At 41.7% G+C, this 12,014-nt stretch overlaps 1 protein-coding gene across 1 annotated transcript; it reads right to left on the bottom strand.

Annotated features, from left to right (window-relative positions):
- Positions 1–615: 615 nt before the first annotated feature.
- On the bottom strand, positions 616–11,494 carry LOC106892753 (astacin-like metalloendopeptidase). The gene is made up of 13 exons (XM_014950174.1): positions 11,382–11,494; positions 11,124–11,148; positions 8,818–8,834; positions 8,104–8,128; positions 7,069–7,140; positions 6,061–6,195; positions 5,264–5,381; positions 4,336–4,514; positions 4,125–4,209; positions 3,600–3,727; positions 2,464–2,579; positions 1,813–2,038; positions 616–894 (listed from the first exon to the last, which is right to left on the bottom strand). Exons 1-13 carry the CDS (start codon positions 11,448–11,450, stop codon positions 860–862), a joined length of 1,230 nt encoding a protein of 409 aa, XP_014805660.1. The 5' UTR covers positions 11,451–11,494; the 3' UTR covers positions 616–859.
- Positions 11,495–12,014: the final 520 nt, after the last annotated feature.

Below are 12,014 nucleotides of genomic sequence, written 5' to 3'. Positions count from 1 at the left end.
TCCACCTCTTGTCCTGTGATAGGCTTAACCATATCTGTGGATGAAAAATGGCTTGTGGATAGAGGAGCACCCTTAGCTGGCCCTTGCCTACCAGAACCCTACAAGGAAAACTACAATAGGAAGTACCAGTCCTTTACTGGCAACCGTTTTGTCTTGTCCATCTTTCTTGTGATTTAAGGATATAACAGGATTATTGAGGGAGTGTCCTGGTTTGAGCGACATGGGATTAATTAAAAGACAAATCCTTGTCTTTTCCTATTCCCCTTCCCAGAAGGGGAGGGGGCATCAGATGATAGAATAATTGTCTAAATGACCATAAATCATTGTGGGTTCTTCAAACCTTAGCAGGGAGATGTCATTTTTGGAAGCGTGAATGTCTGGGAAAAGAATCTGTATCCAAGACTTTTTGGGATCAGGTCTGTGAAGATCATAAAATGAATTTGTGAAGTTTGGAGCCGGTTTCTTCAGGCAAGTAACTAAAGCTATGGTGATGTCAGTGATATACCTAAGAGATGCCCCCATGGCTGAATGAGGGGGACTAAGAAGTAAGACCACATTGACAGTGTGTATGGCTGGAAGAGACTACTGGAAAATAGAAACAGAAACTTCTTTTTTTATGAAGCTTTTTATTCAATTGTTAAATAGAAAGAGGTAATAACTTAACTGTGCAGACAAAAGGAGGAGTGCGCCAAATGTATAGAATTCATACATTCATATGGCTTGGGGAATAAACTTTCTTAGGAAGATGAAAACTTTGATTCTTAATAGAATTAAATTTCATACTGATCCAAGCCAGGATAGGAGCAAAGTAGGAAACACATAATTTCAATGTTCACAGAATAGGTTCTTCTTCATTAAGTCAGTTGTGGATGCTAGATTTTCTTTGGGTCCTCTCTGCAAGTGAAATGAGAGAATATTTAGTTTTCAGAGCTCTCTGAAGAAACTGTAGTATCTCTAAAATATGTAAATGTTAAATCACATTTTATCTGACAGCCAGGATTGTTTTATAGTTGTAGACACATCAAAGTGGCATGGGGAGTTTTCTTATTCTTCATTCCTTCCGTAGCTACAACGGCCAGAAAGGGACTACATAGATACAATGCAAAATTGCTGTTTTCTTTGGGGCATACAGTTAAGTTCCTGCATTTCAATGGATTTATGCAATCTCTGGGTGCTTTTTCTTATCCTATGGCAAATACAAGGTCATTTGACATCGCTGATCTGTCTTCCATACTAAGACAAGCTTCACTACCATGCAGTCGCCGTAGGCTACAGATATGCACAAGGGCATTTCTTTATTCCAGCTGATACGTGCTAACTTGGAAGCCTGTGGTAACTTAATTATATAGTTGTGGCCTTAATTCTTAATTAAATTGGACTGAAGAAAATGTGTTTTATCTGGTTACATTCCATGGAAATGCCGCCTCTCTTCTTGCCATGGGGCTGGGTGACGTGGTTCACCATAGATCTGTCCCAACTGTGTGATTAAAAACTGCATCTTTTTCAGAGAAGCAATATATTTAAATACCGTGATACGATTTATTCTCTTTCTACTGTGCTAGTAACACTAGCAGTAACATTAAATAGGTGTTACCTTTAATGGCACATGCTTTGGAACGACATATATCTGAGAGGCAAGGCAAACAGTGAATCCTCTGGCTAACATCAAACCAGGACACCTGAGCATGGCCCCATCAGCCTGAATGGATAAATGGTATCAGTGTAGGACTGATACGATTTTCCTCTGTGAAGAGGATGGTTGATTTGACACAGATTGTTTTTTGTTGCCATTCTCCCTGTTTTCAGACTTACCAGAAGTAAAGACGGCTTGAAAACCAGAAGCTGTAACAGCACCATCTGTGACGAACTCTACAAGCATGAGATTACCAGAAGCAACTACATCATTGGGTAACTTTGATCCACAGGTCTTGTCCATTAGAACTGCAGAAGACTTGCTGGATCCATCATAAACTTTAACATAATCACCCTGACAGCCTCTGGTTGTCTGCAGCTCAAAGGATTGAAAGTGCAGGGAAATCTGTAAGGGAAGAGAAAAACAGCCTTTAATATCCATGTATGCGACTTCTTTCATGGAGTGTCCTTTAAAACAGACAGAATCTAAGCTATAGCCAAGCCCAAACTGGAACTGCTCACCCACTCTTGCCTCTCATCCCCTGATGATCTACGGGACCTCTGACCGAATGTTCCTGTTCTCAGACTGCTTTGTCTTGATTTTACAAACCTGAAGCCCAACATATGGATGTTTTTCAAAATCACAACTCTGCAATTGTCTTTGCCCGTGCCTGGCTTAAGGACAGGAAGAAGAGGTAGAGACTAGTCTGAAATGTCTCCCATGGAAAAGATCTTACCTGGCAACTGGGTATGCAGATAAAGCACAAAATGCTTAACATAGAAAGAATTCAGTTCAGCCATATTCCAAGACCACTGTTAACCTGTGATTACCTTTCTGGATCGTGTTCGGATGAGCCAGACGCAGTTGGTGTTATCTGAGTAGTTTCTTGGGTAGTTGGCAGATCTCAGGGACCCGGAGGGTGCATCGAGAATAGCGCTGCATCGACCTGAGAAAGAAACAACAGTTGCTTCAGCACCAGGTTTGCAGAAGCTTCCACTCATTTGCAATTACAGTCTCTTCAGAATGGACTGGTCTTGATTTTCTGATCTGCCAGCATTCACTTCAGAGTACTGGTACATCTTGATTAAGATGACGAATCATGTTGTCCTAATTTTCATATAATGCATAAGTATCTGTATCAAAATGGAAAGTATAGTAGTGCTTGGAAAAAGCATTAGCTTTTATTGATTAGCTCCGTAGTTTAGCAAGGGATCTCTTTCTGCACCTGCATAAGGAGTGTGAGACCTTTAAATTCACTGCAACTGGTGACAGTTTTCCACTGAGATGGGAGTCAAGAGACATCAGAAGTGTTAAGTGCAAATATGATGTCTCTGCAGTGCTTGAATTCTAAACTTAGGAGGAGGACTTGGGCCTTCCTCTGTGCAAGGGGTAATACTTTTTTCGTTGTGGTTTTTCCCTTTGAATAAGTTTTTCTGATTGTATGGGAGAATTTCTTCTGCTGCTTCTTCCTTTAGCAGAGGTTAAACTTAAAGAGCTAAAAATACGTACAAATTTAGAATGACAGCTTAAACATTTGAAAACTGGGCAAGCCATCGCGGAACCACTCCAGTTCAGAGGAGCCTAGAACTGTTTTGGTTTGGCTCAGGTCTTAAATACGAACTGCAATGAGGAACGGAGACGTCTGGCTCTTTGTGGGGTTTATAGTTGTCTCCTGAGCTGTAAGAAACCAGATTACTCCAGCGAAGCACGCAACATGGTATGCAGTTAGGCTGGTTGCACAGCAGCCCCTGATGCCAATAGTGAAAGTGTTTGATTTTATTTGGAAGCAGGAAGTGTTTTCTCACTAATGTGCCTCCAGCTTCACCTTTGCATTCTCTCCCAGGGTAACCCCAGTGGGTACCATTAATTTAAGTGGTCTTTGAGGTGAAAATGCTGCCTCCGCAGTGTGCCCGAACATCTCAGTGAAGGATCCAAGTAGATGAAAGGATGGCTTCAAGATACTTACTGCAATTGTAAAGTTTGTTGATTTTGGCCACATCCAAGTTGCTCAGCCCCTGCCTCTGTCCAATATGTACTGATCCGTCAGGAATTGGTACAATAGTTGCTTTCCCAGTGGTATTAGTGAATGTATATCTACAAAAAAACACGAAAAATTATGTTCTTTAAGTGCAATTCTTTCAGGATTTAATGGCATGCTTTGGAGGGAGGACAAGAATTGTACACAAGTTGTTGTTGGGACTAAGGGTGCTGTCCATGTAGGTATGATGAAGATGTCCAGCAGTAAGCAAAGGCAATCTCAATTTGCTTCCATTTGCCCTCATTTGCTCCCAAGCTCAGCTATGAATGGCTCTTTAATGGAAAACTAAAGGATAATGAATTAATCTTAGGGAGTGGCTAGTCTGAATTGACTCACAGTGTTTTTCTCAGAAGGGGAAATGGGGAAGCTGGTAGTTAGGAGGGAGTTATTATAGAAACTAATACTAATGTAAGATTTGAGTTCCAACAAAAGCAATGCCATGCTGCTACTTACGGGCCATAGTGCATTACTGAAGAATAGTCATAGGGAAGATCCAGGTTATTGGAGTTTTCAAATTTCTTGAAGTCTGATCTGTCAGCTGTAATATATGATATTGAACTTAGAGTATGCTTTCTGTCTACTTCCTTCAGGGAAGAAGGAAGAGCTGGGAACAGTAGGATATATCTACACCACTTTCTACATCGAGGAGTTCAAAGGTACTTACCCGGACTGATGTAGTCCCACATGATCTTTACATGTTCATCCCTGTCGCTTCGAGAATGTTCGTGCAAAAAGCCCAGAGCGTGGTCCAGTTCATGTTGAATTATTCCTTTCCACGTGCAGCCTCCTTTCATCACAGAGACAGTCTGCCCACCTCCTACTTTCCCATAGTTGGACCAGCAGCTGAGAGAGGCATTGAACACCAACAGAAGGGACTTTTATTGTCAGGCAGGCGAAGGAACAGTACAGAGAACCTTGCTTCACACACATCTTGTGGGAGAAGAAGGATTCCTTCCTGTCCACTGTGCCAGTCGGAGCCTATAGAAGGGCAAAACTGACCATGGCATAGAAAACAACAAGCTATATGGTCATAGGTAAAGCTTTCTGGACGACTTTCATTAGTATGAAGGCTCCTGCCTTCTGACTTCCTGTATACAGTGACTTTAGCTCTCTAAAAATAACATTGGGTTTTTTTCCAAAATACTGAACACTATATCAGAACTGGAGCTAAGATGAATAGCACTTTCAAGCTAATGGGTGTTGAACAACTGTCTCATAGGCTCTAATTCTGACCTTGACAGCCAACGGTGTGATTCATAGAACTGTTTCTGTCAGAAGTTGAAATTAGTTTTGCCTGTGCAAGTAAGACACACAGTAATCTGTTAATTATTGTGTTCAAGTGTGTTCAGGTGTGTGATCAAGCACCTTCATGGTGCTTTCCCATGATCTGTATCACCTCAGTGTCTTCAATGAGTCCCTGATGCAACTGCTACATTTTTGCACTATCCAGGAAGGACACCTTGGCACTCTGATAAAACAAAGTTTCTTCACTAAATCCATTCCTCTTTCCTTTCTAAGGTCACACAGAATGAGTGTGGTGAAGAATTGAAATACGATGTAGAAATAACATGTTAATTTATCATTCAACTCACCCATCGGCAGATTTAATGCTGAGGTAGTCACGTTCTGTCTTGCGCTTCACAAAATTAATACAAGTCAGTGTTTCAAATTCTGCCATGGCATCAAGGATCCCCTTTACGTGGCTCTCCTCTGGAGAAGAAAGGGTTAATTTTGAGGGTCACCAGGACAATGGCATGTGCCTTTAAAATCTCCCTTGTGCTCAAAAACAGGGTAAATGAGGGACAGAAATACTAGCCTAGGCTCTTTCTTGCTTTTTGCTCACTAATGAACTTCATTTAAGATATTAATAGCCTGGCACAAGATCCTCTTTATCCAGATATTAGTCCAAATGGATTCAGGTGGGAGACTTTTTTTTCTCAACTACTTGTTTTAAATTATAGTGGTGATTGTTGATGTATCTTCTGATTTGACACATAGAGACAGCTATGGGAAGCTGTTTTGCTAATGAAAAGCAGGCCATTGAAACCACACTGCTAATGGGCATGGACCTTATAAAGGCAGGGATTCTGGCAGGTACCATTAGAAGGAACGATCATTCTTCTCTCCAAAAGACCAGACCCAGAACATCTCAGACCCAGTGGATTTGCATCCCTTCTCAAGGAAATGTGATCTCTTTTCTTTTTCCTGTTCAAGTCTTTGTAATTTACAATTCATCTGTGCTTGCACAACACAAGTAAATCCTTAGAATTGATATAATCAACTGTTTTTGTGGCCGCTAGAAGTAGGTTTCTACCTGAAGGTTCTTGGATAAAATCAATTTAAAAATATACAAATTAAAAAAAACAGAATTATCAAAATTTGCACCCACCATAAGCAGGATCCAAGACATAGGGAACGCGAACAATCCCATCGCTGGACTGGGGCCAATTGCAATGGCGACAGTTGATGGCACTGCGTCTCCTTTGTGGAGCTATGTCACCTTCTTGCAAGTACTGAGAGCTGTCTGTGGTGAGAGAGAAAGGGTGGAAATACCTGAGCCAGAGATTTTTGATTGCTTACTAGGCAATCAAGAGGTGAGGTGGGAAGCTCCGACTCTGCTGGAAGGAGTTGAGGCAAGATAGGGAATGACTGAAAGCAGTGGCAGCAGTGAGAGGGATGTTGTATTTTGGTACTATTGCATCATCCATCCTGTGATGCTGAATGGATGGCATCAAATATCTGCCAAGGAAGGTGCTGGGCAAAGGTAGGAGGTGCCAATAAGGAAACCCCAAGAGGGCAAGCAAACCAAAAAGAGAAGCGCGTGTTGTCTAGAGACAACTGCAGGAACGTTTGCTGTCCATTTCTACAGACAGCAGTAAAGCTTCATGAATGGCTGCTGAAGGGAAAATGTGAGAAAGACAAGCTCACAGAACAGGGAATATTTGGAAGAATAAAGGAAGAGGAAGTCTGGAGCAGGGAGCACGAGCACAGAACTGACCAGAGCTTATCTAGGAATCTGTACCACAAAGGTGTATGATGACTTAGTGCAAGCGATGCTTGGATTCAAGAAAAAGGGAGTTAAATGATAAAGTATCCAAATATCCAAGTTCTCTTTTTATGTCCAAAGAATGACAAAGGTATCAAGAGCTAAAGCTGAAGCAGCTGCCTGAATAGTTCAGTTGCCTCCACACCTGCTATCATCTTCAGTATTGCCACTATAGATTTGAGGTGCTGTGGGGCTTCAGCAGACCACGCTGTAGTCCCAGTGGTCAGTCTCTGGGTGTCTCTTACATGATGGGAGAAATATTTGTACGGATTGTGGTAAGACATTGTGCCTCCCAGATCACTCCCAAAAAGCAACAGAGACCCATTATAAGTAGGGCTTTGTTGGCATTACCTTTGTTAACTTTCAGAATTCTGGTAAAAATAACGTCATCCTCCGAGTAAGTCTCTGTAGGCGAGGGAGATTCTGCACAGAAAAACAAGAGTTTCTCATTCCCAGGGAAAATAGCAATCCTGATTTTTAATCTGATGAGTTTCCAGGAGCTCATTTAGATCAGGTCCTGATGACAGGGATGTAAAACTTAAAGACCCTATTTAGGGACTGGCATAGGGTTCAGTTACATAGATATTTGCTCAGTGACATGATCTTGTGAACCTCCCAGCTGCAGTTATTTTGGTATTAATCCAATTCCAAGAGCCATTTTATTTCAATGTTTCCTTCTCTCTCCTTTTTTCTATCCCCCCCTTCGCCTTTTTATTTCCCTGTCACCTCATAGCCATCACATTTTAAAGCCTGGATCTTTGGCTCTTGTAAGTCTGTGTTGTCCTGCTTAAGTGGCCAAGCTGGTTACATGGCTCCCTCTGTGCACTCAGCATGTATTTCCCTCTGCATGAACAGTTCACACTCAAACCCCCCAACATAAGACACCAGGAGCAAAAAAGGATGGAGAGCAGTCCTTCTGCTTGCTGCTGGACATGCTGACCTCTTGAAAAATCCTTGAAACCAATGAAATAGGAACTGCACTCCTATTCCATGGGCTGGACTGATGCCCCAAGGTCAGGGACTCCTAGGTCTTACAAGTAGAATCAGCCAACTCTGAGCTCTATGCAGTAGGTGTTGACAGCAGTAAAAAGCTCAAGCACACGGCCTCTGCACTTTCTGTAACCTTTGGAAATGACTTAAGTAAGGACATTATCTAAGCAGAGCTATTTTTAGCAAAAGTAAGAGCTGAGGTTTTTAGCAAGGCCAAGCAATTGGCCAAAATGAGGACACTCTGTTTTACATGAAATATTAGAGTGAATGCATTCATTTAAAATTTCTTCCTTAAGATTAATTTGTGTTAAGCATGTGTTATTTTCTGGAGTACCTGGGTAGCTAACAATCAGTATATCCTACCAAGAACTTGCGTTTAGATGGAATAATACATACCAGATATATCCTCTTGTGTAGTAACCTGCAAGAACAATGCATTAATATTAGTTCACATTTCATATTATAACATAAATATTAAATAATATGACAGGCAAAGGATTAAAAGTCTCCAGGCCACCACTTAAAGTATCTTTCACTGGCCTTGAGCTTTTATATACTATGCTATGTGTAAAGAAGTACTATAGTGTGGTAGATATTCTTCTTTGATATCTTGGCAAATATGGACACCATAAAGGCAATCAGTGGAGTAAGTCTCAGAGTAGGAGCACAAGGCTGATGGAATGGCCAACGAAGTCTTCCCAGTATCACCTCACATTACGGTCATGAAAAACCATGGTATTCTTTTGAGGGAACCATGGGGCTGGTACCCAACTGTGGGGCTGGTACCCAACTGTGGGGCTGGTACCCAACTGTGGGGGTCATGTCTGTAGCAAAACAGGTTGCCATGCTTCCCTTGCCTTGTACAAATAAAAAAGTGAGTTTGAGTTTCCTCTGTGACCGCAGAGAAGGCAAAAGCTTCCCGGAATGAATAATGGGCTATATGGGGGCATTGTGGAGCAATAAATGGAATAGAGATGGAAACTGCTCACTTTGTTACACATATGATCTGAGAAGATGGAGATACGGGTGGAGTATGGGTGAAGTCTTGACCTCACTTTCCACAATGCTGAACCCCAAAGTGATCAAAAGAGCCGATTTAGCTGTCCTTACCTCAGTAGGTTCTGTTGCTGTGAAAAATGCAAAGAAGAAAAAGACAAGAAAAAGGGTAAATTAGATTTTGAATGCAACTTCACAGTGCTCAATAGCACGGGCCTCCTCAGCCACGGGAATACCTTTGGCAGGTCCCTTTGCTTGGAGGGGAACAGGGTGCACTAACATGCATAGGCATGGAAATTAAATTGATGTTTACACAAACAGCTATGAAAATTCCTAGTAGATCCGTCTGAGAGACAGAATCCTGGACATTAACCATCTAAGAATCAACAAAGCATTTTATCGGCTTCAGTGTGGAAAATGACAAAGGAAACTAGGGACAAAAATATGCTTTGTCCCTAGATGTCAGTGCAACAGGTGCAGGCTAACCTGCTCAGCAATCCTCTCTGGTTTCACAGTGTCAAAGAGTAAAGTTATAAAATGGGGTGAAGGCTATAATTTAGCAAGGGGCAAATAATCTCAGCTTCAGTATGTACCTGACAGCATCTTGGAACCACTCTGAGTCCTAAGGTGTTTTTCAAGTGTGGTGTCTTTTGACATTCTACCAAATGTCAGTTTCTAGATACAAACATGGAAGGGAAAATAAGATCTGGCATATCAATTTCTGAGCAGAATCTGCATTGTTATAATACCATAAAAGTCTAGAAATTGCAGGGACCTCCAGAGGTCATCCAGTTTGTCTGCTTTCCCTAAGGCAGAAACCATTTTATCTATGTTATTCCCGACCACAGTTTGTTTGACCTGTTCTGAAGTATGATGGATATGCTGCAAGCCTTTCTGGCAATCTCTTCCAGTTTGCCAATAATTGCACTCTTCTTTGTCAAAATATAAAGCCTTTTTTTTTTTTTTCCAGTTTGACACTGACAGAGAGAACATATATGCAAATAGTTCTTTTTTCTAAGCCTGTCCATGTTCCTTATCTTTTTGACCATGTTTTTTCAATAGAAGATGTGTCAAGCTCTGTCACACTTTTTAGCACATTTACCATTTCACAATGGTTATTGCCCAAACATACTGAGGGGTCTTCCTCCTATTCAGAATTTACCTAGAACCTGCAATGGAATTGCTTTTATTGAGCCAAAAAGGCTTCAGTCTGTCTTTCCAGACTGTCACTTTAGTTACATGGCCATGGAAGTCCTCTGTAATGATGGTGGTTTATTATAGAAAAGTTCAGTTAGTTCCCACCAGCAGCACCAGATTGACCCATGGCATCTAAAATAATTCTACAGAGAAGCACATTTCTGAGATGGGTTGACTGGATTCAGAATTCATGCACCCAAGAGGCACTAGATTAATTGACTAGTCAAAGTCAGTGGAAATTGGGCTTCAGATTCCTGGGCACATAAAGCCTGGAAACCCCTTCTTAAAACTCAAATGAGGCATCACAGAAGGCATCTGCCGTGTCCTTGATCAAATGAACATCTGGTGTGATACAGCTTTCAAAATGATACAGTTCACATTTTCCCTGTACTGTAAATACCGAAAGATGACTCAAAAGACACAAAAAGCAGTACCAATGGTAAATTAAAGCTCATTGCATGCGTTTGTCCCAGTAACCCTGCAACTTTGAGTCCCAGCAGCTGACTACTTGGAACTCGAGCAAGCGTGTCCCTTGGCCAGCTCTAAATATACTGAGTGGTAATTTTACAACATCTCTTTGCTTCCATGCCATAAATGACAGCCCCAAAGAAGAATTGATCAAGTTTTCATAAGCCACTCGACTTGCTCTGACTCTCAAGCAAATTTTTTCCAAAGCCTCTTCCTCTCACACAACACATCACGTCACCCCCGACCTGGCAGTTTCTTGTTGTATTTAAAGTCTAACCTACAGATTTATTTGCATGGACCTTCTCTGGAGATCTGCAATTCCCTCCATGTATTTTGTGAGTTGACAAAAAGCTGTCCAGCTAAGCCTGTACTACCTGTTTTCTATCCCAGCCCAAAGCAAAGCTTTCTCTGACTCCCTTTCTCTTACTGCTGCACCAAGGTAGGCAAGGAGGCACATGAGTAGCAGTCTTTTTGTAATGCTCAACTTAATGGAAAGGCATCAAAATGTCTTATTAAAATTTTATTTTCAAGCCTGTGAAAGCACATCTAAATTAACCTAACAAATCAGACCCCAAAAGTATGTGGAAAGCATTATCTGTGTGAAAACACATCTGCACTCAGCCCAATTAACAAAAAGCCTCATAGTCAGTGCTTTCACATGCTCTAAAGCCCAGTCACTCACACACCAACAAAATGCATGATACACAGTCAGGAATTAACAGTTGTCTTTAAAATACAATATAAATCCTACTTACTTGCTGTGCTGTTTCCATAGTTCTCCTGCAAAACCAAGAGGTAAAAGGCATTATTCTTCCACAGCTCATAAATGCAGCAGCAAGAGCATCAAAACCAGGCCAACGGGAGGAACTAAATTATTAGATTGGCTTTATATATTGTTATATTACTAATCTCTTTCTTGCAGGAAATTTATCAAAATGGGTCTCTTCAGCTTCACTCCAGAAAGACCAGGTCAATTAGAAGTCGGAGCAGGGTTGCATGGAAACTGCTCTCACCTGAATAGGGAAGCCCAGGGTGGCGTGAAGCAGAAATGCAGTGAAGACTAGGAACATCTTCAGATCCATTCTCCAGACCCGTGCCTGTCCTTATCTCTGCCCGCCCGGGAGCTCTGCCGCTAGATATACCAGCAGAGCCTGCTCTGCCAGGGCTGAAAAAACCTGCACCAGCCAATGGGGACCTGAGCAGGAAACAAACTTCTTTTGCAGCCTCAACAACCAGTTTAGCCTCTGGGCATCTCCCAGTGCTGTGCTATTGCTGTCACTGTGATCTATAGCATCCCTTGTCCTCGTACTGCTGTTCCTGTCGCTCGCTCACAAGAGCTGGATCAGCCTCATGCTTGTGCTGCCATGCACCTCCTCTGTTTCTTGGAGGAACTTTCCTTAAGTTTTAAGCCAGACTAATACCACCTAGAAAGCCCTCGTTCCTAGATAACTTTCCAGAGTACTGTACTGTTGGGATTTCAGATGGTAGGTGATGTTTTTCTTTGTCCAGAGAGCACAGAAGGCTATTGTGTTACTTTGAAACATACAGCACATCACTACTCAGTAAGGTCATGCCTATGTCTTCCTTGAGAAGATGTCATTCATATCCTCAGTTTGTATTTCTATAAGTAGAATTTTTATTTCCTC

This window comes from Calidris pugnax, unplaced genomic scaffold, assembly GCF_001431845.1.
Source record: "Calidris pugnax isolate Ruff unplaced genomic scaffold, ASM143184v1 scaffold68, whole genome shotgun sequence".
Taxonomy (NCBI): Eukaryota; Metazoa; Chordata; class Aves; order Charadriiformes; family Scolopacidae; genus Calidris; species Calidris pugnax.
The sequence above is the reverse complement of the archived record's forward strand: the minus strand, read 5'-3'. Positions and strand labels throughout refer to the sequence as shown.